The following is a 25,290-nucleotide window of genomic DNA, read 5'->3' as shown; positions in this document are numbered from 1 at the left end:
GGAGCCTGTTTACATTGCTGACTGTTGCCGACGACCCAGGCAAATTTACAAAGGAGCAAGACATTTAGGCACCGCCTTTTAGGCCCCACCATTCAGGCATTGCTGTTTAGGCACAGGACATTTAGGCATCGTGATCTTTATGTGCCAGGACATTTAGCTTGAATTCTTTTCTTTCCAGTACCCTCCTCCCAAACATTGCCACTGCCTCTCCTGCTCCTTCTCAGCTCCCCAGGACCTCACTTTCCTATCACTCAAAGGGAGAACGCAGCTCCCATTGCCTAATCCAGAACTCATGGGACATCATAATGTTGATACCCAGAACATATTCATACAATGATTTGCAATGCTAAAACAGCTGAACACAGTGAAGACACTCGCTCATCACCCACAGAGCTAGCCTCCATGCCAAAGATCATAGGTGAGAAGCTTCTACTAACCAGACTCGTGCATTCTTGATGGATATACAGCAAAGATACCCCTCCTTTCAACACTGAAGCTGTGATCCACCCACTATAAACTTCAGGTCCCACGTTCCACCAATAGCCTAACCCAGCGAGTCTCCTTATAAAATTGTTACCTTCTCTGCCCTGAGCCTCCACTCCATGACTCCTGCACCCCCTTGCGCATAATACCATCACAAAAGCAAAGACTATCGCATTAGGCACTGTTAAGACCACATAAGCTAGGAACATTCAGGACACTATGGCAAAAGTCTTCCCTATGGAGGCTAGAACAGTGCATCCCAATCCTTTTGCAGCTGCAATTCCATGATTGTAGCAAAACAAAACAAACAAACAAAAAAAACAAGTGTAACCTCCTGGAGGTGCAAAATAATGATGCATCTATGGAGAGCCCACCTGAATCGTACCCCATTTGGGGTCCCAACTCACAGTTTAGGCAGCTCTGGGCTAGCATATCTCTGGCACCTCGAATATTGTGTTCAATTCTGGTCGCTGCATCTCAAAAAAATATAGTGGAATTAGAAAAGGTACAGAGAAGGGCGGGGAACATGATAAAGGGGATGGGACGACTTCCCTATAAGGAAATGCTGAAGCGGCTAGGGCTCTTCAGCTTGAAGAAGAGATGGCTGAGGGAAGATATGATAGAGGCCTATAAAATAATGAGTGGAGTGGAACGGGTAGACGTGAATAGTTTGTTTACTCTTTCCAAAAATACTAGGACTAGGGGGCATGCAATGAAGCTAAAAAGTAGTAAATTTAATATGAGTTGGAGAAAATATTTCTTCACTCAATGTGTAATTAAACTCTGGAATTCATTGCCAGAGAATGTGGTAAAGGCAGTTAGCTTAGCAGGGTTTAAAAAGGGTCTGGACGGCTTCCTAAAGGAAAAGTCCATAGACCATTATTAAATTGACTTGGGGAAAATTCACTGCTTATTTCTGGGATAAGCAGCATAAAATGTATTGAGCTTTTTTGGGATCCTGCCAGGTATTTGTGACCTGGATCGGCCACTGTTGGAAACAGGATGCTGGGCTTGATGGATTTTTGGTCTGTCCCAGTGTGGCAATACTTATGTACTTATGGATCCAGCTAAAGATTTGAAGACTATCACAACAAGACATCAACCAGTTAGTCTTCTTATATATATCAAAACTGACCATGTCGTTCCTGGGAGGGCATCCTTCTCCAGTGCCCTGATATCTGCCAACAGTCCACGAACCACGCTGACAAGAATTATGCACAGAGTATGTGTCTATGTGTGTATCTTATCTATATATCATAATCAAAGTTGAAGCTGTTTTTATTTGTTTCTGACTGGATTTATGCCCTGGCTCTGGAGTTAGCAAATTGTACAACTAGTGCTTAAGTATAAATGCTGTCCTATAAAATGGCCCTTCTAACTGGTAGGATCTACGTATAGGCCATTGTTAACAAGAAAACCGTTTGCTTATACATTTCTGTAGCAAGAGGATAACCTGCCTATTGGGCTTTTCTTAATACACAAGGACAGACATTGCTTATACATTTCTGTAGCAAGAGGATAACCTGCCTATTGGGCTTTTCTTAATACACAAGGACAGACATTGCTTATACATTTCTGTAGCAAGAGGATAACCTGCCTATTGGGCTTTTCTTAATACACAAGGACAGACAAGCTACTACCACACCTCAGTGTCAACCACCATCAGCCCCTGATGTGGTGAGTGCTGTACAGTTTAATGGATGCTGAAGGACCTGTCATTCAGAAAAAATTCATGCTACACTGCAACAGCCCTGCAAGCGCCTAACAAAAGGCAGCATCTCTACTGGGGAAAAGCAAGGAGGGAGTACAGTAGGGGCACCACAAAAAAAAAGGGAATTCAAGCTAGGAGGCAGAGTAAGAGAATCAGGCTTAAATATCCTGGCCTCTAAACAGCAGTGCCTAAACGTCATACATGACTGCCAGAGAGATGCTGGACTGGGGGGGTTGGGGGGGGGGGGTGGAGGAGAGATGCTCTCCTCAGAGGGAGAGAGATGTTGGACCTATGAGCACTGAGAAAGGGAAGAGAGAGAGAGTGGCTTATTGGGTTGCGCTGGCCCGTACAGAAAAGTAACGAAAAAGGAGAAAAGGTCCTTCACATAGGTGTGAGCAATAAAACAAAAAAGTGAGGCGAACTCAAAGAAGAAATCAAAACATAATAGTATTTATTAAGGCATAAGGCCAACCATATAATGTAAGAGTCTGTATAATAAAAGGCATAAAAACAACCCCTATTCATTCATGGAACAGGAGTATGCACTCTTTCTCTCTTTCAGATTTTTTCCCCCTTAACATTTTTAAAAATAGGCTCTCATAAGCTGATGAGAGCCTTTCCTAAAATTCAATGTCTGCTTAGCTCTATTCAAGTCTCAAGTTTCAATTTTATTAGGGGGTTTACTATCCTGCCTATCAAAGTTTGTGTCTAGGTGGCTTACATACTAAAACATACAAAGAGGGTTAACATATAAATATTATGACAACACATGATCAGAGGCGTAGCCAGGTTTTCATGTCAGGGGGAGCAGACTTTTGTAAATTAGGTGCTGGTCGGTGTTGGACAGGCAGCAGTGCCAGTACTGTTACTCAAGTACAGTGACTGTGGCCAGCAATGATTAATACAGGCTGCCTCTGCTGCATCCCACCTACAAGGAAATTGGAAGTTACATCAAGAGGCTGGAGGTAGCAGAGGTCCTGGGACCAGTCAGAACAGGCAGCCTGTCTTAACTGCAAGTAAAATTATTCAAATTTTCACCATCACCTCAGAATACTACTTCCACTGGTAGACATGTTTAAATCAGATGGGCTTTTGTTTGTGTGGTGACTTTACAGGATGTAAAGCCCATTAATCCTGAGAATTTTTATTTATGGTGACAAGGGCCACCAAAGGTAGCCCTTGCCCCAGAGTCTACTTTCAAATAGAGCCAAACAGTTTATGAAATAACACAAAACCCTGCAGAAAGACACTAAAACCTATACAGGGAACACTTGTGGGGCCAGCCAAAGGCAGTTTGTCTTACATGTCGATGCTGCCGGCAGGCATAAAAACACTGGAGGTTCGCCAAGGAGAAAGGCCAAGAGAGATATAGGACTACGCAGGACAGGGGAAAGGGAGAAATGCTGGATCAAGTGCTGTGCAGCTCCCCGTGTGACCCCTTAGTGATGCCTAGGCCAGTGGTTCTCAACTTTTTTTCAATCAGGACACACATGATGGATGATGCTTGCATCCATTACACCCTGCACACATAATCCCCATGGACCTTGGTCTGAAACAGTATATCAGTTCTTATATGTTAAATTTAAACATGCAGATTGCAACAATTAACATGAATCCATCAGGAAACAGGCTAGCCTCATTGAAATTTGGCCATCTGTATTATATAGAACAGTGTAGAAAAATGAGCACAAAATACAGCATTACTGCTGTTTCTACCAGCTACAATAATTTTTAAGCTGTTTTAGTGATATTCAATTATTTCATGATATTTATATCTACATATCGGAAGCTTTCAAATAAACTGAAAAGCTGTAAAAAAAAATAATTTTGTCCTCCACCTTTTAAGGCACTGCCTATCCAAACAGAACACCTTTAGACTTTTTACAGATGGACCATGCATAGGTAGTCCCTTATCTCTAATAATCTTTTTGTTATTGTTTTCTATAGATTTTACTATTGTTTTGGGTCAAAATTCTTGATAGCCTCCATCACCTGCTTTATCTAACCTCCTTGTCTTCAACCCCTCACCTTCCTGAGTCCAGCACCGCTTTCTGTTTCCCCTCTCTCTCCCCTCTCTGAGTCCAACACCACTGTATACCCTCTCTCTCTCTCTCCACCCCCCCCCGCACCGCTTTGCTCCCCCCTCTCCCCAAGTCCAGCAATGGTTTCTTTTCCCCATCTCTCCCCCCCCCCCCAGGACAGTCAAATCTGCTTCATTTAGCAGCCCCTGCAGCGATAACACGCTGCCAGAGCCAGCGTCACATCCTTCACTCTACCACGTCCCGCGCTGCTCTAGCTCGGACATTTCCTGTTTGCGCGAGGGTGGGAGTCGTGACGCAAGCAGAGAGGGAAGGATCCGACGCCGGTCTCAATCAGGCTGCTTGTTATTGCTGCAGGGGCTGAGTGGTGTTGGGCTTGGAGAGGGAGGCATGCCATGGAATGGTGGGAAGGGAAGGGAGGGGAGGGGAGAAAGGGCAAATTAAAAAAAAATGTCCCGGCCCCGCTGGTTCAAAACGGTATAGGCGCCATTTAAAAAAATCTGTTTGGGGGAGCAACTGCTCCCCCTGCACCCCCCCTAGCTACGTCACTACACATGATACACAAAGGGAAAAAGGTAGAACTACAATATCAATAGGAAAGAAAAAGGGAAAGAGGAGAAGGAAGTGCTACAGGGCTTTATAGCTATCTAGGCTATATTCCTCACAGCCCACGAATATGCATTAGGGAAACGCATCTGTAAATAAAAATGTCTTGAGCTCTGTTTTAAAGTTCTGAAGGGAGGTCTTCTGATGGAGAGATTGCGGTAATTTGTTCCAGTGTTCCAGACCCTGTAAAGAGAATATAGCTTTCCTAGTATGTTCGTGTATGATTTAATGAAAAGGCGGTACTACTAGCAGGTTTTGAGAAGAGGATCGAAGTGATCTCCGACTGGCATATGAAATCAATAAGCACGACAGATAAGAGTGGTTCACAAGATTGACGAGTCTTGTATACCAGAAGCAGAATTTTAAAAATACGGTGGGGCAGTGGAGGGCAGTGGGCAGCCTTTAGAAGTGGGGTGACTTGGTCACATTTTTTCTTATCAGTTATCAATTTTATAGCCATGTTCTGGATTTATTGTAGAAGTCTAATATCTGTGGTTTTAAGACCAGAGTATAAAGAATTACAGTAGTCTAGTCTTCTAAAAAAGTGTACAAGAATATTAATAGCTGATCAATCAAGAAATGCATAAAATGAGCGAATTTGACCAAGCCTAAAGTAGCATCATTTGGTCAAATTAGAAATCTGTTGGCAGAATGAGAGTGATTCATCTATGTATAACATCAAGAATTTTCGTATATTGTACCCGTGTGATAGGTATAGAGTTAAGAAGAATAGAATGCAGGAGAGTGGCATTTGAGGAGTTGGTAAGGAGAATGTATTTTCATTACTCATTATTAAGTATCAGTTTGTTTTGTTTAAGCCATTGGGTTATTTGTACGAGGTTATGATTTAAGGAATGGATCATCTGATTATCTGTGGGACTGATATAATGCATAAGTTGTATGTCACCTAAATATACAAAAGCTGTAAATTCTAATGACTGGGCAAGTAAAAGTGAGGCTAAAAAAATTGTATTATATAAATGAAGAGTGACCGACGTGCCGCGCATCACAGATCTATCCCGAGTCCCTACGTAACATTGTTGTTAGAGGCAGTGACAACGGCACGTAGAGGCAGGACCAGCGGATCAACGGCGATCTGTAACAAACCCCCAATACGCCTCTCCCGACGTGCCCTAACAGATCTGACAGCAGCGCAGTTATCCACTGCTTCACAGAGAAGAGACTAAAGGAAAACGAGCTGTTTCCATAGCAGCAGAAACAGCAAGACCCCCAGGCCCAGATCTGTGCCTCTCCTCGATCAGTGTCTCTCTCTTCCCCCTCTCCTCTTTCTCCCGCCCTCCTTACCCGGCTCTGTCTACTCCTCTCGCAGAACAGAATTCTAGTTGCTGATCACTCCCTCCCCCATGCTGTGTCCGTCTGCCTCTCACCGGCAGCTGCGGGAAGATCTCGGCCGAGCAGCTATGACAGAATATCGTGCAGGCCACGGGAAGCGTAGAGAGGCGTGGGTGCTATAGACGGGTAGCATGTTTATATTTACAGTAACCTACTCAATGGTTCCCTCCCACTCCCCCCTCCCCCGGTCATTTGCCGCCACTTTCTTCACGTAAATCCTTTCCTTGATTAGCCAAGAGAAGCAGCTTCCCTCTCCCCTGAACTTAACTCGCCCAAACTCCGCGATAGAATGCGTACCTCTCCCAATGCAAATGCGTAAACAGTGAAAAATGAAGAGGCAGGGGCACATTTGGAAGCTTTGACCCGAGAAGCAGCTCCTCCACACACACACACACACTACATAGCCCCGACTGCTCTTCCGCCCTGATTCATCTACCCGCTGCAGGAAAGGAGCAAGAGATTACAGTAGTATCAGACAAAACAAATGCCTGAGGGCTTTATTCTTATTTATCATCCCAAAAGGAGTTACCAGTGTCACTCTGCACCGCCCCCTACCATCACTCCAGCAGATTCTTCTCCTCTTCTGCTCTTCTCCTCTGTCCCCTGCCCCCCCCCCCTGGGTGGCTACAGGGGGGGCAGAGGACAGAGGAGAATCTCTGGATGGCTGGAGGGAGGCAGGGGAGAGAGCAGACTCGCTGGGTGGCTGGAGAGGGGGGACAGGAGAAAGAGCAGACTCGCTGGGTGGCTGAAGAGGGGGGTGGGGGAGAGAGGAGAATCGCTGGGTGGCTGGAGGGGGGGCAGGGGAGAGAGGAGAATTGCTGGGTGGCTGGAGAGGGGGGACGGGGGAGAGAGGAGACTCGCTGGGTGGCTGCAGAGGGAGGGCGGGGGAGAGAGGAGACTCGCAGGTGGCTACAGGGGGGGCACACACTCTTTCACACAGACGCACACACACACTTTCTCTGTCTCACACATATACTCACTCTCTCTCTCAACTCACTCACTCTCTTGCACACGCACACACATACACACTTTCTATGTCTCTCTCACACACACACTCTCTCTCTCTGTCTCTCTCAACTCACTCTCACACTCTTTCTTTCACACAGACGGGCGCACACACACTGTCTCTCACACACTCACACATATACACACTCTCAACTCACTCTCACACTCTCTCTTTCACACAGATGCACACACACTTCATCTGTCTCTGTCTCACACATATACACACTCACACTCTCTTTCACACAGACGCACACACACGCTTTCTGTCTCACACACTCACACACACATACACACACTCTCTGTCTCTCTGTCAACTCACTCACACTCTCTTGCACACAGAAGCACGCACACACACTTTCAATGTCTCTCTCTCACACACATATACACACTCACTCTCTCAACTCACTCTCACACTCTCTTTCACACAGATGCACACACACTTCATCTGTCTCTCGCACACACACATATACACACTCTCACTCTCTCAACTCACTCTCACTCTTTCACACAGACGCACACACACACGCTTTCTCTCTCACACACACATATACACACACTCTGTCTCTCTTTCAACTCACTCACACTCTCTCTTGCACACACTCACACTTTCTATGTCTCTCTCTCACACACTCACACATATACACACTCTCACTCAACTCACTATCACACTCTGTTTCACACAGACGCACACACACACTTTCTCGGTCTCTCTCTCACACATATACACACTCTCACTCAACTCACTATCACACTCTGTTTCACACAGACGCACACACACACTTTCTCTGTCTCTCTCTCACACACACACACATATATATATATATATACACACTCTCACTCAACTCACTCTCACACTCTCTCATTCACACAGACGCACACAAACACACTTTCTCTGTCTCTCTCACACACTTACTTACTCACACACACACACACACACGTTCTCTGTCTTTCTCTCTCTCTCACACACACATATACACACTCTCTCTCTCTCTTTACATTTCAGAAATAAAACATATTGCCCGTTTGGCTATTTCATTACATTACGCACAACAGAAATGTTGCCCGTTGTTAACGGGCTTTACGGCTTGTGTTAAATAAATAAATGAAAGGATTGATCCTTGTGGGACTCCTGAGGCAAGAGTGAATAGCTTTGATTTTGGATTCTACAATTGAACTGTGTATGAATGACTGAGAAAATAAGATTTAAATCAGTCTAGTCCCTGATCTCGAATTCCTATTTGGTAGAGTCTATCTAAAAGAAAACTATGATCAACCAGGTCGAATGCTGCAGATAGAGTGAGATCAATATAGATCATCTCTTTTGGTCTAACTGACTGTGAACGCAAGTAGCAATGCCGAGGCTGTGGCAGACAAGTCACCTAGACTGGCACAGGGCAAGTGTCAGAACAAATCAGGACTAGGCAAGACAACACAATCTAAGCTTAGGAACAGAAGATACAGACCAAAGACAAAGCAGGAGCAGACTATCAACAAGGCAGGAACAGAGCTTTGGCTTGGCAGCAGGAACAGGAATCAGGAACAGAGCTTTGGCTTGGCAGCAGGAACAGGAGTCAGGAACAGAGCTTTGGCTTGGCAGCAGGAACAGGAGTCAGGAACAGGCTTGGCTGGGCAGCAGGAACAGGAGTCAGGAACAGGCTTGGCTGGGCAGCAGGAACAGGAGTCAGGAACAGGCTTGGCTTGGCAGCAGGAACAGGAGTCAGGAACAGGTTTGGCTTGGCAGCAGGAACAGGCTTGGCTTGGCAGCAGGAACAGGAGTCAGGAACAGAGCTTTGGCTTGGCAGCAGGAACAGGAGTCAGGAACAGAGCTTTGGCTTGGCAGCAGGAACAGGAGTCAGGAACAGGCTTGGCTGGGCAGCAGGAACAGGAGTCAGGAACAGAGCTTTGGCTTGGCAGCAGGAACAGGAGTCAGGAACAGAGCTTTGGCTTGGCAGCAGGAACAGGAGTCAGGAACAGGCTTGGCTGGGCAGCAGGAACAGGAGTCAGGAACAGGCTTGGCTGGGCAGCAGGAACAGGAGTCAGGAACAGGCTTGGCTGGGCAGCAGGAACAGGCTTGGCTTGGCAGCAGGAACAGGAGTCAGGAACAGGCTTGGCTTGGCAGCAGGAACAGGAGTCAGGAACAGGCTTGGCTTGGCAGCAGGAACAGGAACAGGCTTGGCTTGGCAGCAGGAACAGGAACAGGCTTGGCTTGGCAGCAGGAACAGGAACAGGCTTGGCTTGGCAGCAGGAACAGGCTTGGCAACAGGAACAGGAGTCAGGAACAGACTTGGCTTGGCAACAGGAACAGACTTGGCTTAGCCGGAACAGGAATCAGGAACAGACGGGGGTAAAGGGGAGCCATAGAAGGAAGCAACTTGAGGCTGGGCCACACAGCCACTCAAAAGGTAAAGTGAAGCCACACAAGAAAGCAACTCGAGGCTGGGCCACACAGCCACTCAAAAGGTAAAGTGAAGCCACACAAGAAAGCAACTCGAGGCTGGGCCACCCAGCCACTCAAAAGGTAAAGTGAAGCCACACAAGGAAGCAACTCGAGGCTGGGCTACACTGCCACTCAAATTCAAACATCAGATAAAGAAAGCAAAGGGTAAAGGGAAACCACACAAAGAAGCAAAGCCTTCAGGAACATGGTTAAGAAACAAGACTTTCAGTTACAAGACACAGAAACACAGGAATAAGCATTCAGGGACAAGACTCACAGGAACAAAGCCAAGCTGGAAAGGCACAGGAATAAAGCAAAGCAGGACTTGGATCCAAACAGGGAACATGAAGACAACGTTAAAAGACCTGTTGCAAAGGCAAGGCATGAGAGTTCCAAAGTGCTTTTTAAAGGACTTTGCTGATGATGTCACAACTTCGAATGAGGCTTGAATAGACTGTAATGAGGCTTGGATAGCAGGAACACCAGAGTGAGGCTAGGATAGCAGGAACACCAGACGGCAGATGCATCAATGCAGGGCCAAGGCAGTCCGGAGAAGCCAAAGTGCCAGATCACTGGAAAAAAGGTGAGTCTGGATGCAAGGGCACGGTCACAGCCATGACAATGCCTAATAGAGCAGTTTCAGTATTGTGGTGTGGTCTGAATCCTGTTTGATGCAGGGGCGTAGCCAGACAGCAGATTTTGGGTGGGCCTAGTCAAGAAGTAGGTGGGCACCAAGTGTTCTCCTCCCCTCTCCCCCCCCCCCCCCCCAATGCGATGAGGCCAGTATCAGCAGCTTAGGAAGCTTAGACTGCTGAAGTGGAAAGCAGTGTTTTCAGCACCATCAGGGGGAGGTCTTCAGCTGGCGAAGCTTGGGATCCCCACTAGCTAGCACTAAATATGTGCTGCTGTTGGGTGGGCCTGAGCCCTAAGTGGATGGGCCCCGGCCCACCTGTTGCTATGCCACTGGTTTGATGTGGGTGAAAAGTGCTTGTTTTGGAAAGAAAGCCTTGAAGTTGTGTGTGAATTGTTTCTATGATTTTGACAAGGAAAGGAAGATTAGCAATAGGGCAGTAATTCCCTTTATCTGAAATGAATTTAGAGGAGTCTTAACTTGGGCCATAAGATAGCATGCTTCCATGTGTCTGGGACCTTCCCCGCTAAGAAAGAAGTGATCATGTGTAAAATAAATAGGCCTAGTACTTGGGCCGATCGTTGAATGAAAATGGAGGGTATAGGATCATGAGATGCAGTTGTAGTTTTCATACCCTGTATTATATTAAACTGAGATTTAGAAGGGTTTTGAAAGGAAGTTAAATAAACTAATTGCTAAAACAGAGTTCAATGGGGTGCTACTTGGCATCACCAATGATGTTGTAGAGAAAGAATTACGATGAGTAATGATTATATTTTGGAAATAGTTTGCGAGGTTTTGACTAGAAGGAAGTGTTAAATGGGTCAGCGGATGGGGGACATGACGTAGTCAAGAATTTCAGAGTTTGATTATGATAAAGTATTGTATTTGGTGCTTTGGTTATCCTAAAAGAGCAGTAATTCTTTTTAGACGTTAGGATTGTTAGTTTATATGAGTTGGCAGTATCTTTATAAATAGCTAGGGCCGTCTGGGTACACTGGCATCTCCAGATGCGTTCAGCCTGTCTAAGCTGAAGATGTCACGTGTACCACAGTTCCTTGTAATGCTTGAGTTTTCTTCTCTCACCAGCATCTCAGTCATGCTGTCCTCACTCAGTCATTGAGTTGGCAGTATCTTTATAAATAGTTAGGGTCGTTTGGGTACACAGATAGGCTGAACGCATCTGGAGACGCCAAAGTTGAAGAAGTCAAGTGTACCACGGTTCCTTGTAATGCTTGAGTTTTCTTCTCTCACCAGCATCTCATCAGTCATGCTGTCCTCACTCAGTCATCGTCTTACCAGCACTTGAATGAGGTTGTATAAGAGATTCTCTAATATTTCTTTACTTATTTCAGAAGTTCCCTGGAGAAATCACCCAGCAGAATTTTCAAATTTGGTATTAAATTTTCTCCCATGCTACCAGTGCAGCTGTACAGTGTACATCTTCCACCAAACAGCTCTAACTGGCAAACGGAACTTCCAACAGTTATCACTTTGTAGGAAGCCCTTTCTTCACATTTAGTTTTAAAATTTCTCAGATCACTCACTGAAATACAACATCTGTTAGTTTAGAATCTTTTAGTCCCACTGCAGCCACGAGACTGCATGAGCCTGTCAGCACTGAAGACTGCTGCTGGTGGCCTCCCATGTCAGTTCAGACCTCACTGTATCACCAAGCATGGCTTCTATTTATTTATAAATACCCTGTTTACACCTACACTAGAGACTGACACAGGAACGGGTAGTAGCGATAAACTGCAGTTACATTGCAGGAACTGCAAACTTTTTCTGTATTTTACCGTGGATGCAAACAGCAATTAGTTCCCTGCAGGAGTGGTACTAATCCCTGCACCCGCTGTAAAACAGATGCCCTTTTACCGCTGTTTTACAGCTGGGTAACTTCCAACCGTAATCTGGCCTCCTCTCCATCCCATTCTGCTGCTCCCTGCCTGCAGTGGACATGTGCAGGCATGCATGCATGCATGCACACAGTCCTTCCTGAACTCCTCCCTGGAGTGGCACGTCAATACTCCCCGCCCCACCCATCATGCACGACATCAAACAGAAGAGGACTCTGGTCACTTTTTGTCTTTCATTTCACGCTACTGCCACCACTGCATGCCATTTTGTGGGTTATTCAGTGTGGCATTAAGAGAGTTGCAGGCAGCACAGCAGCAGAGCTGTCTGAGGAGGAGGAGTCAGGACTTGGCTAGAGGACCCAGGAGGACTAATCAAAGAGAGCAGCGTGCGTGAGCCCAGGAGGAACACCGTCAGACATTGTGAAGACCACAATAAGGTGCCCCCCCCCCCCAACTGTGAGTGATCTTAACAATTTTAATTATTGTCTGATGACTGGCATACTTTTAAAAATATCATTTTTATTATTATTACTATTATTTTACGTTTTCAAATAGCTGTTTTGATAAATCACTGATCTTACTCCCTAACTCAGATGTAAAAAAAACAAAAAAAAGGAATTGTTTTAGTTGATGCTGAGCAGAAGGAAAAGATCCTTTGTGGTGTGTGCCTCAGGTCGTTTGGTATCACAGGCAGGGGACTCCAGTCGAGACATTTTTATTATAAGATGGGAGAAACTATCAGACTGAATGTGTATTTATTTATAGCGTTTTGTTGGAATTCTCTGAAGCCTTGCTTCAGTCACATTTGGCATTAAGACTGAACTAAATATTGTTCCTGTTTATACTATAATACAAAGATTTAAATATAAAATCAACTGTTCAAGGCTTCTGTGGACCGGGACAGAGTTTGCGGGGATGGGGCCAAACTTTGTCCCTGTGTCATTCGTTAACCTACACTACATCTTTCTCTTCCCATCTGTTGAAGTCTGCACTGGAGAAACAGTTACAAAGTGCTTAAAACTGCCAACTAACTAGACTTCCTTTTATGTTTTCATTTTGACATGGGTATCAGACCACAATCCTAGAGGATATCCTTGATGTATTACACATATTTGTATACAATAGACTGCATGCAAAGATAAAATGAATATTCATTATGAATATCGTGAAAACCTGACTGGTTTACAGCCCTTCAGGAATGCAGTTTGACACCTCCTCAATTAAGCCTTGCTGTCACATAAATACTATCCGATTGTATTGTACTCTGAAGAATACAAACTCTTAGTTTCCCAGTAGGGCTGCTTGTATACTTTTTTTTTTTTAAAGTAAATTGTACTAACACTTTCCTCACATAGGAGTGCAAATACGTCTTTAACACCATGCAGTTTTGGAAGAAAAGTAGACTGCCTACCTCGTAGTCTGGTCCTCCAAAATGGGATTTTTTCTTTAATTCTGTCATGGCATTTTTATATGCCTCTTCTATTCTTCTTCTTTTTTCAACTTCCTGTAACAAACACATAAATCAATCTAAACAAGAGCTATTAATCTTTTTATAAAATTAAGTGTATGTTTATGCAGTGGGGGAAGGGGAAGGATAGTTTTAGAGGATGATGTTTATTTGTATGTCTCAAACTTAACTTTCTGAAAAGATTTTGTGAAATACTGTTTACTTTTATACCACCTGTACTGTCAATGCATATCTAGGTGGTGTACAACAGTCAACTATAGCAGAGATATCAAGCTACCCAGTTCAAGGCTAGAGATTATTTTAGCCAGTCCTAATTTTGAACTTACATTCCAAAACCATGTGGGTTTTGAACTGCCTCATTCTCCCCACTGAAATGAGTGCTGCATGTCCAATAATAAACTGGAATGGTGTGGTCAGAAATCTAGGATGATCCCAAACTCTCTTGCCTGGAATTGGCTAAGTTGGCATCTCTGCTAAAGCCATTCATATAAACACTGTTGTTTCATACTTACCTCAAATAATTATTTTATTTTGGTCATGTGCTAACACACAGACCAAGATGTAGGCTTAGACCACTGTCTCCAGATTCATATTCTGAAGACATTACGTCACCATCTGCTGTGATGTTCAGCTACTGCCCATCTGTAGCAACAGATCCTATGGCCACCTGCCCCTTATATGGGTTTCCTTGGTAACACCACACCTTTGTGAAAATTAGAAGCAGGGCAATCACAGATGTGGTGTATATGAACCAGCTCACAGGTTCCATGATTTTGTTTTTGTTACATTTTCTGCTCCTGGCTATGGTGGAGGAGGACCCCCTTTTTGTTTCTATGGTGGAGGAGGACCAAGGAGAGTGCATGGTGAGCATGAGGGAGGAAATCTGGGCAGGTAGGATCTGGGGGTAGGTGACCTCCACAGCTCTGCAAACTCCTTCCCTTCCACAGTGCCAACAGTCCTCCTCACACTTCTCAAATGTGTTCGATTAAACAGCTTTTATCTATAGCAATACATGTCTACATAACAATTAGTGTACTCTGTTGATTACCTGGTAATCAGAAAAAGCCAGATCTTGAAACTATACTGTACAATGGCTAATTGCACAAAAGAAAACTGGAAAAGCATTGCTGCTCTAACAAATGTTTTCAATAGCAGGATTAATGAAATATACAAGGTCATGACATTGCTCATTGCTGGGGAAAAACAGTTCTTCCAGAGCTCATAACTTAGTGTAAAGTTCTGTGCGTGCACGGCTTTTCCCACACATAGTGATCTCCTTGGCTCCTCATTTAAGCAACTCTCAGGGAGGCAGGAGGAATTGTGTGCCTGATCAATCTTGCTGTTTATGGAAAACATCTGTTCAGATGAACAACAATGCTTTGCATCAACAAGCACGATTTACTCAGGCATACAAGCACGTGATTCCCAAGTTCAGGGCTGCTCGCATCTTTATGCAATATGTCAAAATTTAGGTGAAGCAGAAAAACGAAGTGAGGACCAATATTGCTGCTTTACAAATTGTATCCAGTGAAGCAAACTTTAGGAGAGCCACTGTAGTTGTGATGGTTCCAATTTGGTGAGCACCTCTTTTTTTTTTTTTTATAACCAAACTGTATGTAAGATGCCATCCAATTTGCAAGTGTCTTTTGGTGACCTGTATGCCAATCTTATTGGGGTCAAAGGAGAAAAAAATAACAACTATATAGACTTCCTGATTGACTCATTTTTTAAGACAGTATGCGAGAGCCCATTTACAGTATGGCATATAGAAGGCTCTCTCATGTGAGCTGTTGAGGTTTTGGACACAATGTTACTACCTTAGGTAAAAACTTGGGATGTTTGCTAACTATTCATGATGAAATTGTGTATATGGCTCATAACCTACAAGTGCTTGGATTTCAATCTCTCTTCTAGCAGAGGTTAACAGCTACTAGGAAGTTATAACAAGAATAAGGTCCCAAAGAACAAGGGGCTTAACATGACATCCTTTTATGATACATAAAAGGACAGGACACCTACAAGCTAGAGACCTATCAAATGGAACATGATAGGCGGAGCGTATGCTGAAATGTCTTGCATAGTTTGCATAGTAAAATGTCAGCAGATAAAGACCTGAACAGTTCATCCAGTCTGCCCAACAAGTGCCAAGAGATGAATCTGGCACTCTGCACAGGTTCCATGTCTTCATGATTTAACACTGGTATATTTACTCTGTCTTTCCCTTCCAATTTTGGGGCAGATCACAGAAGTCTGCTTGGCATCGGTTCTATTTCCCATCTACTAGAGTTGCCAAAGCTCATGCCAGCCTTGATCCTGATCTCTTTTGTCATTTACAGGACTTGGACTGTAGAAATCTGCCTGGCATTGGTCATACGTCCCAAAATCTGAAGCTGCCATCAAAGTTCACTCCAGTTATGAGGTCATTTAAATTTTACTTTAATTGGATTCCATCCATTTCTATATAGTGTTCCTCTGTGTTTATCTCATGCATTCTTGAATTTCATCACCTTTCTGATTAAGGATGCCTGGAGTAGATGGCATAAAGTATGGTGCTAGTCTAATACATAGTTGAGTTATGACCATCCATGGAACACCAGATAGAAAATCTTTTCCATTTGAAAGCATACGTACACTTAATAGATGGGTTTTTCTGCAGTGATCAGAATGTCTTAGAAAAGCTTTGGTAAACATATTGTCATTGTGGACAACACTTTGAAATCTTCTGCTCAGTGTGAAGTGGGGCCAAAAAAGCAAACAGAATGCTAGAAATTATTAGGAAAGGGATAGAAAATAGGAGACATTATAATACCTCTGTATCACTCGATGGTGCAAACTCACCTTGGGTACTGTGTGCATTTTTGGTTGACGTATCTCTAAAAGTTATAGCAGAATTAGAAAAGGTTAAAATAAAGGACAGCCAAAATGATTAAGGGGACGGAACTCTTCTCATATGAGAATAGGCTTAAGAGGTTAGGGCTCTTCAACTTGGAAGTGACACGGCTGAGGGGCAATATGACAGAGGTCTAGAAAATTCTGAGTGGAAAAGAATGGGTAAACATGAATCAATTACTCAGTCTTTCAAAAAGTACAAAGACTAGGGAGACACCCCATGAAGTTACATAGTGATACTTTTAAAACGACTAGGAGAAAATATATTTTTTCACACAATGAGTAGCTAAGCTTTGGAACTCATTGCTGGAGGACGTGTTAACAGAGTAACTGGGTTTAAAAAAAGGTCTGGTCAATTTCCTAGAATCAAAGTCCATAACCTGCTATTAAGACAGACATGGGGAAAGCCACAACTTATCCCTGGGATTGGTAGCATGGAATCTTGCTACTCTTTGGGATTCTGCCAAGTACTTGTGGACATGGATTGGTCTCTGTTGGAAGCAGGATACTGGGCTAGGTGGATCATTGGTCTGACCCAGTATGGCTATGATTATGTTATGTTGACCTAGAAAAAGGCTAAACACTGCTCAAATTCCACAGTATGGTAAAAGCTGGATCCAAGATGGCCGCACCCTATTGAGACGCTGTGTCGCGTTTCTACTGCTGCTGCTACAATGCCTAAACGTAGGGGAAGAATGATAGCCAGAGCCTCGCTACCAACTCCCTCTTTACCTGGTCCTATGGACCGCTTTGCTCGACCGCAGAGAGTTGCTTCAGAAAGCGGGACGCTGCCAGTTGGGATGTCCGGCGTGTTAAGAGATTCGGTCTCCCCTGGGTTAGATACCATTCTCAGCCCCGTTATGCGGACTCCACCTCCTCAACCGGTTGGAGCAAGCTCCTTTCTTGCTGACTCGATGGGGTCTCCCAGTGAAGGTGGTGTGGACCCGGAAGATCGTCGAGTGGAGGACTCGCTTTCATCGCAAGCGGGAGAAACGCTACCACCGTGGAATGCGAGGAGAGGTACCGAAGGACAGAGCGAGATCCCTGTGAAGGCGTCTGAGAGGTTTGAAATACCTAAGGAATTAGTTGTCAAACCAAAGGAGGTTACTCTAGACAAATTATGGGACTTAGTTTCTGCCTTGGGACATTCTTTCTTGAAACAGGCTAATGAAACTGTTCCAAAAGTGAATTTACTAGAGAAAGATTTAAGAAAGATGGAGGAAAAGACTAAAGATATGGATAGTAAAGCTGAAAAGGCTGACCAAAGGATTATGAAATTGGAAATACTACAACCTCTGATGACAAACGACTTGACTAATCTTAGGAAAACAATGGAAATATCTGATAACTATACTAAAAGTCACAATTTAAGATTTGTAAATTTTCCCAGGATAAAGACTGTTCCTCCTCTTGATATGTTAAAGAGATACTTGCGAGATATTTTGAATATATCAGATCAGAACTTACCACCATTTATTTCTGCTTATTATGTCCCAGGAAAGGAACTGAATCAAATTCCTGAAACTCCAATAGACGTATCTCTTTTGCTTGAGACTTCTGATTCCGAATTAGCAACGGCAGCAACTTTGGTTGGTACCGTTGCATTGTTACCAGATAAAAATTGGATCTTCCGTCTTTTCTTTCGCAATAGAGAAAAACCCTTTTTGGGTTATAAGATATTATTATTTCCTGATGTCTCTAAGGAGACAAGGAGACGGAGGAAACAATTCTTGCTCCTTAAGTCTGAAATAATACAATTGGGGGCACCTTTATTTTAAGGTACCCCTGCAAATGTATAGTAAGACTTGATGGGAAGAAATATGTGTTTACAGAGCCTGCACATGTATCAGCCCTTATAACTTCGGCAAAAAAGGATAAGCGTTAAAGGAATAAGTAACTCATCTCAATAGAATCTGCGTTAATTTAATTTAATTTCCTAAATGTGTTTTTTCCATTCTCCTTGTATTCCTAAATCTTGGATTTCCAATTTATGGACTTGAGTATCAATAGTTACCTAATAGATTGTTAATCTTCAATGATATAAGGTAAAATTATGTATAATCATACCTGATAATTTTCTTTCCATTAATCATAGCTGATCAATCCATAGACTGGTGGGTTGTGTCCATCTACCAGCAGGTGGAGATAGAGAGCAAACTTTTGCCTCCCTATATGTGGTCATGTGCTGCCGGAAACTCCTCAGTATGTCGATATCAAAGCTCCATCCGCAGGACTCAGCACTTAGAGAATTACACCCACGAAGGGACACTCTGCCCAGCTCACCACCGCCGAAACGGGGGAGGGGAATTAACCCAGCTCATCCCCACACAAGTGGGGGAGGGGAATCCGTCCAGCTCATCCCCGCGGAGCGGGGGAGGGACACCACCCCGCCGATGCGGGGGGATCTGGCTTATCCTGCAACCGCAACCGCGGGAGGAGCTGACTGACCCGAACACCGCCGAAGCGGGAGGGGTACAAAACTGCCCTACAGCCGCACGAAGCGGGAGGGAGTGCCGGCAGAATTATAAGTCTCAATCCAGCCCCGTAAAACGGAGGGGAGAGGAATGCAGCAGCTCACTGTAACACAAACTCGTCTTAACTCTTGAAGAATCCAAGTGAAAAAACTTGAACACGAAGTCTTTCTGAAGTAACTGAAGAGTAAACTTGAACCTGAAATGCAACCAGAATAAAACAATACAGATATCTGGGAGGGGCTATGGATTGATCAGCTATGATTAATGGAAAGAAAATTATCAGGTATGATTATACATAATTTTACCTTCCATATCATCAAGCTGATCAATCCATAGACTGGTGGGATGTACCGAAGCAGTACTCACCCAGGGCGGGACATAGAAATCCCTGACCGCAACACTGAAGCTCCAAACCGGGCCTCCGCCCGAGCAGCCACAGTCAAGCGGTAATGCTTGGAGAATGTATGGGCCGAAGCCCAAGTTGCCGCCTTGCATATCTCTTCCAAGGAGACGGAACCGGCCTCTGCCATCGAGGCCGCCTGAGCTCTTGTGGAGTGAGCCTTCAGCTGGATAGGCGGCACCTTCCCTGCGGCCACATAAGCCGCTGCAATGGCTTCCTTGACCCATCTTGCCACTGTAGGCTTAGCAGCCTGCAGACCCCTACGAGGACCTGCAAACAGGACAAACAGATGATCCGATTTCCGGAAATCATTGGTCACTTCCAAGTATCTGATGATGACTCGTCTCACATCCAGATATTTAAGAGCAGAGTACTCCTCTGGGTAGTCCTCCCTACGAAAGGAAGGGAGACAGAGCTGCTGATTCACATGGAAGCGAGAAACAATCTTGGGCAGAAAGGAAGGCACTGTGCGAATAGTCACTCCTGCCTCAGTGAACTGCAGAAAAGGCTCTCGACATGAGAGCGCCTGGAGCTCGGAAACTCTTCTGGCTGAAGTGATAGCCACCAAAAAGACTGCTTTCAACGTCAGGTCTTTCAGAGATGCCCTCGACAAGGGTTCAAACGGCGGCTTCTGCAATGCTCTTAGCACCAGGTTGAGATTCCACGCAGGCACCACTGAGTGCAGAGGAGGGCGCAGGTGATTAACTCCCTTGAGAAAGCGCACCACATCTGGCTGGGAAGCCAGGGAAGCACCCTTCAGGCGGCCCCTGAAGCAAGCCAGAGCCGCTACCTGGACCTTAAGGGAACTGAGCGACAGGCCTTTGTCCAGACCTTCTTGCAGGAACGCCAACACTGAAGAAATTGGAGCAGTGAAGGGAGAAAGTGAGCCTGCTTCACACCACGCTGCAAAGATACGCCAAACCCTGGCGTAAGCAGTAGAAGTAGAGCGTTTCCTCGCTCTCAGCATAGTGGCGATGACCTTGTCTGAGAAGCCCTTCTTCCTCAGACGCTGCCGCTCAATAGCCAGGCCGTAAGACCAAAGGGGGAGGGATCCTCCATCACCACGGGACCCTGATGTAACAGGCCCTGCTCCACTGGCAGCCGCAGAGGATCGTCGATTGAGAGCCTGATCAAGTCCGCATACCAGGGACGTCTGGGCCAATCCGGACCCACCAGGATTATCCTGCCGGGATGTCTTGCCACCCGGTCTAGGACCCTGCCCAACATGGGCCAGGGTGGGAACACATAGAGAAGCTCTTGTGTCGGCCATTGTTGGAGAAGAGCATCTACTCCCAGGGATCGAGGGTCCCGTCCTCTGCTGAAGAAGCGCGGCACTTGGCAATTGGCCGATGACGCCATCAGATCTAGGCTCGGCTGGCCCCAGCGCTTCGTGATGTCCAAGAACGCCTGAGCAGATAGCTGCCACTCTCCGGGCTCCAAGGTATGGCGACTGAGAAAGTCCGCCTTGACATTCATGACTCCGGCAATGTGGGCCGCTGACAGCTGTTCCAGGTTCGCTTCCGCCCACTGGCATAGACTCATAGCCTCCTTGGCTAGAGGGGCGCTCTTGGTACCTCCCTGGCGGTTGACATAGGCCACAGCCGTGGCATTGTCCGACAGTACCCGTACAGGCTTCAGCACCAGTACCGGGATGAACTCCAAAAGCGCCAACCGAATGGCTCTGAGTTCCAGGAGGTTGATAGACCACTTCGCCTCTGCAGGAGACCAGAGCCCCTGCGCTGTCCTTCCCAAGCAGTGGGCTCCCCAGCCCGACAATGAGGCGTCCGTCGTGACGACAATCCACTCTGGGGTCACCAGAGGCATTCCTGCAGACAACTTGTCTGCCTGCATCCACCAGCTCAGCGCCTTGCGCACTGCTGGATCCAAGGGAAGACGCACCGCATAATCCTCCGACATCGGAGTCCAGCGCTGCAGCAGAGAGTGTTGTAGTGGTCTCATATGAGCCCTGGCCCAGGGCACTACTTCCATCGTGGCCGTCATAGAGCCCAACAGCTGCACATAGTCCCAAGCCCGAAGAGGAGAGGCTACCAGGAACTGGTCCACCTGAGCCTGAAGTTTGACAATCCGATTGTCTGGCAGGAACACTCTGCCCACTTGGGTGTCGAATCGAACTCCCAGATACTCCAGGGACTGAGTCGGGCGCAGCTGGCTCTTCTCCCAGTTGATGATCCATCCCAGGGAGCTCAAAAGAGCAACTACCCGGTCCACAGCTTTGCCGCACTCTGCATAAGAGGGGGCTCGGATCAACCAGTCGTCCAGATAAGGATGGACTTGTACTCCTTCCTTTCGCAGGAAGGCCGCTATGACCACCATTACTTTGGAAAAGGTCCGCGGAGCAGTAGCCAACCCGAACGGGAGGGCTCTGAACTGGAAGTGTCGGCCCAGGACTGCAAAACGCAGAAAGCGTTGATGAGGAGGCCAGATGGGAATATGCAGGTACGCTTCCTTGATGTCCAAGGAAGCCAGGTACTCCCCTGCCTTCACTGCCGCTATAACAGAGCGGAGAGTCTCCATGCGAAAGTGCCGCACTTTCAAGGCCCGATTGACCCCTTTGAGGTCGAGGATAGGCCGGACAGAACCTCCTTTCTTTGGTACCACAAAGTAAATGGAGTAACGCCCCTTGCCAAGCTGACTTTCTGGCACCGGAACGACCGCACCCAGGCGGATCAGATTGTCCAAAGTCTGCTGCACTGCCACAGCTTTGACCGGAGACTTGCAGGGAGAGAGTACAAACCCGTCTCTTAAGGGTCGGCAGAACTCTAGCTTGTAGCCGTCTCTGATGACTTCCAGCACCCAAGCGTCTGAAGTTATTGTGGTCCACTCGCCCAGAAACGAGGACAGCCGTCCTCCAATCTGCACTGGGGCGTGGACCAAGACCCCGTCATTGGGTACGAGACCCTGGGGGAGGACCGGAGGGAGCACCTCCGGGACGGCGGTCTCTGCGAAAGGAACGCTGCTTGGGGGAGAAATGCCTCTTAAAGGAAGAGGGGGCAGAAGACCCCGACCTGCCCGGGCGGTACCGACGGGCTTCCTGAAACCGTCCTCTGGAGGTACCGGGACGAGCACTAGCCCGAGCCCTGACCTCTGGTAACTTCTTGCCCTTAGATGTGCCGAGATCGGTCACGATTTTGTCCAGCTCGACCCCAAAGAGCAGCTTGCCTTTAAAAGGCAACCTAGCCAGGCGGGATTTAGAGGCGTGGTCAGCAGACCAATGTTTCAGCCAAAGCCACCGCCGCGCAGAGACTGTCTGAGCCATGCCTTTAGCTGAGGCTCTCAAGACATCATACAGCAAGTCTGCCACATAGGCTAAGCCCGATTCCAGGGCTGGCCAATCATCCCTCAAGGAATGATCCGAGGGGGAAGCCCGCTGCACCATAGTCAGGCACGCCCTGGCCACATAGGATCCGCAAACTGAGGCCTGCAAACTTAAAGCAGCCGCCTCAAAGGACGACCTTAAGGCCGCCTCCAATCTCCTGTCTTGGGCGTCCTTTAGGGCCGTGCCACCTTCCACCGGCAATGCCGTTTTCTTAGTCACCGCAGTGATTAAAGAATCCACGGTAGGCCACAGATAGGCCTCACGTTCACTCACAGCCAAAGGATAGAGGCGGGACATAGCCCTAGCCACTTTAAGGCTCGCTTCTGGGACATCCCATTGAGCCGAAATTAAGGTGTGCATGGCATCATGCACGTGGAAGGTTCTAGGCGGGCGCTTCGTCCCCAGCATAATGGCAGAGCCAACAGGGGCTGAGGGAGAGACGTCCTCCGGAGAGGAAATCTTCAAAGTGTCCATGGCCTGTAACAACAGGTTGGGCAAATCCTCTGGGCGAAAAAGCCGCGCTGCAGAGGGGTCATCCGCTCCATCCGAGCGGGGATCCGTCTCCTCCAAGGAATCCGCAAAGGACCGTTGGGAGACCTCAGACACGCTGCCCTCATCTACATCGGAGGAGACAAATTCCTCCAAGGCCTGGGAATCAACCCGAGGGCGTTTACCTCTGGGAACCTCAACCTCTTTACCAGACGAGGGAGCGGGGGCAGCGTTGTGCATGAGGAAGGCCTGATGCAGCAGCAAAACAAACTCGGGGGAGAAACCCCCCAGACTGTGCACTTCCGCAGCCTGGGCAACAGCCCTAGGCGCACTCTCAACCGGCGCTCGCAACAGCGGGGGAGAGGCCTGCTGCGCATCCAAAATGGCGTCCGGCGCGAAACTCCGCGAAGGAGCCGCGCGGGAAGAACGGCTCTTAACTTTAGCCGCTTCTGTGCCGTCGCCCAAATTAAGGGCGTTCATGGCATTAATGTCTCCAACCTCAAGGGCGGCCCAAGAAGAAGCCGTCCGAGCCGCGTGGCCGGCCAAAATGGCGGAGGCGAGGAGCGGGGGATGGGCGTTTATGGCGGGAAAAACCGCCACGCCGGAGGAAGGACCGGGACATTCATCGGTCACGAAACTGCCACCCAACAAGGGCGAATCAGGCTTTAAGACCCCCGCATCCCCTCTAGAAGCGCTCAAGCGACCCGGGGAGCGACCCTTTGCGCCCTCGCCCTCCGACGCCATGTGCCACGAGGAGAAGAATCGGGGAACCCCCGCCCGCTATAAAAAGGTAAAATTACCTGCTGTCCGCTCCGAGTTGTAACGACCTGGTGTCCCAGTGAGTAGCTGCAATAGACGCTTAAATAAACGTCGAAATAAACGCCTTTAAAGACGTTTAAAAATTTTTTTTTTTTTTTTTTTTTAACGGAGCCAGCGGGAGGGGGGAGAAAAGGAGGGACCTGGTACCACCAGGTTTGCACTTGCTCAAAAGAGCCCTCAACCCCAGGCACTCAACAAAACCTAAAAATTAGGCTTGGAGGCCTAGCCAGAGCTGCTGCTGCTGTGTGTGACCACCACCTGCTGAGATAGAGAACATACTGGGGAGTTTCCGGCAGCACATGACCACATATAGGGAGGCAAAAGTTTGCTCTCTATCTCCACCTGCTGGTAGATGGACACAACCCACCAGTCTATGGATTGATCAGCTTGATGATATGGAAGTTTAATTTTTATGTTGCTTTTCCAACCAAGATGTTTTCTTGTAATTTTGATGAAACTAAATAAATAATAAATAAATGAAAAAAATTCCACAGTATGAGGGATAGAAACTTCAGATTTGGATAAAGATGTCCTTCACATTGAACGATCAATGGCAGACAACCCTAGAACTTGTGTGGTGGAAAGAGAAAACCGGTACTGCTGTGGCCAATATAGTATTATGGAACTTTGCTGTTGTTGGAATTTGTGCAGTTTTTGATATGAGGGATGGAGGGTATGCATACAGAAAATGCCACATCCAGGGAAATGCCAGCCCATTGAAGTTAGACACTCAGAGGCACAGGTGCCAACATTTCATAATGACTGGGAGTGCCAAATCACTCTCTTCCTGGACATAATGAAGAAGCTTGCCCAATACTGGGGGTGGTTAGCACCCACAGGTACCTACAGAGCTAGATCCGATATTCAGAGAATGGAAGAATGAAGCAGTAGAGGGGAAGTTTTGCATATATGCTGCTAATGAACAGGCTGACCTGAAGGGTCCTCTCCTGAAAAACAGTCTGCACAGTTGCTGAGTCTAGAGACACTTGTGAAGCTGAAGTCCCTTGCTGAGTATGTTGGTTATACGGTTGTAATAACTCTTAGGGGTACAAGCAGCTTGTATTTGTATGTGTATGGCTCTGAAAGTCTAAAATCTTTGCTGATTATAAGACATAAAACACTTACCTAGTTATCTGCCTAAATTAACACATATGTGCTGTGGAAAACGAGCAGAAAAAAATTGAAGGGATAGTAAACAGCATGAAGCTCCAAGTGGTTGATATAGAGCTCCTCAGACTTCAGCCACATTTTTTACATGTGGTGAGCATCAGTATGAGCCCCTCAGTCTCT

At 46.6% G+C, this 25,290-nt stretch overlaps 1 protein-coding gene across 1 annotated transcript in view; it reads right to left on the bottom strand.

Moving 5' to 3' along the window:
• The window catches only part of CERT1 (ceramide transporter 1), a 540,904-nt gene that overhangs the window by 196,013 nt on the left and 319,601 nt on the right, over positions 1-25,290 (bottom strand). Inside the window, 1 exon segment of the mRNA XM_030193269.1 lies at positions 13,536-13,628. Within this exon segment, the coding sequence (XP_030049129.1) occupies positions 13,536-13,628 (93 nt within the window).

This window comes from Microcaecilia unicolor, chromosome 2 (assembly GCF_901765095.1).
Source record: "Microcaecilia unicolor chromosome 2, aMicUni1.1, whole genome shotgun sequence".
In the NCBI taxonomy this organism is placed as follows: Eukaryota; Metazoa; Chordata; class Amphibia; order Gymnophiona; family Siphonopidae; genus Microcaecilia; species Microcaecilia unicolor.
This window is presented reverse-complemented; position numbering and strand designations above follow the sequence as displayed.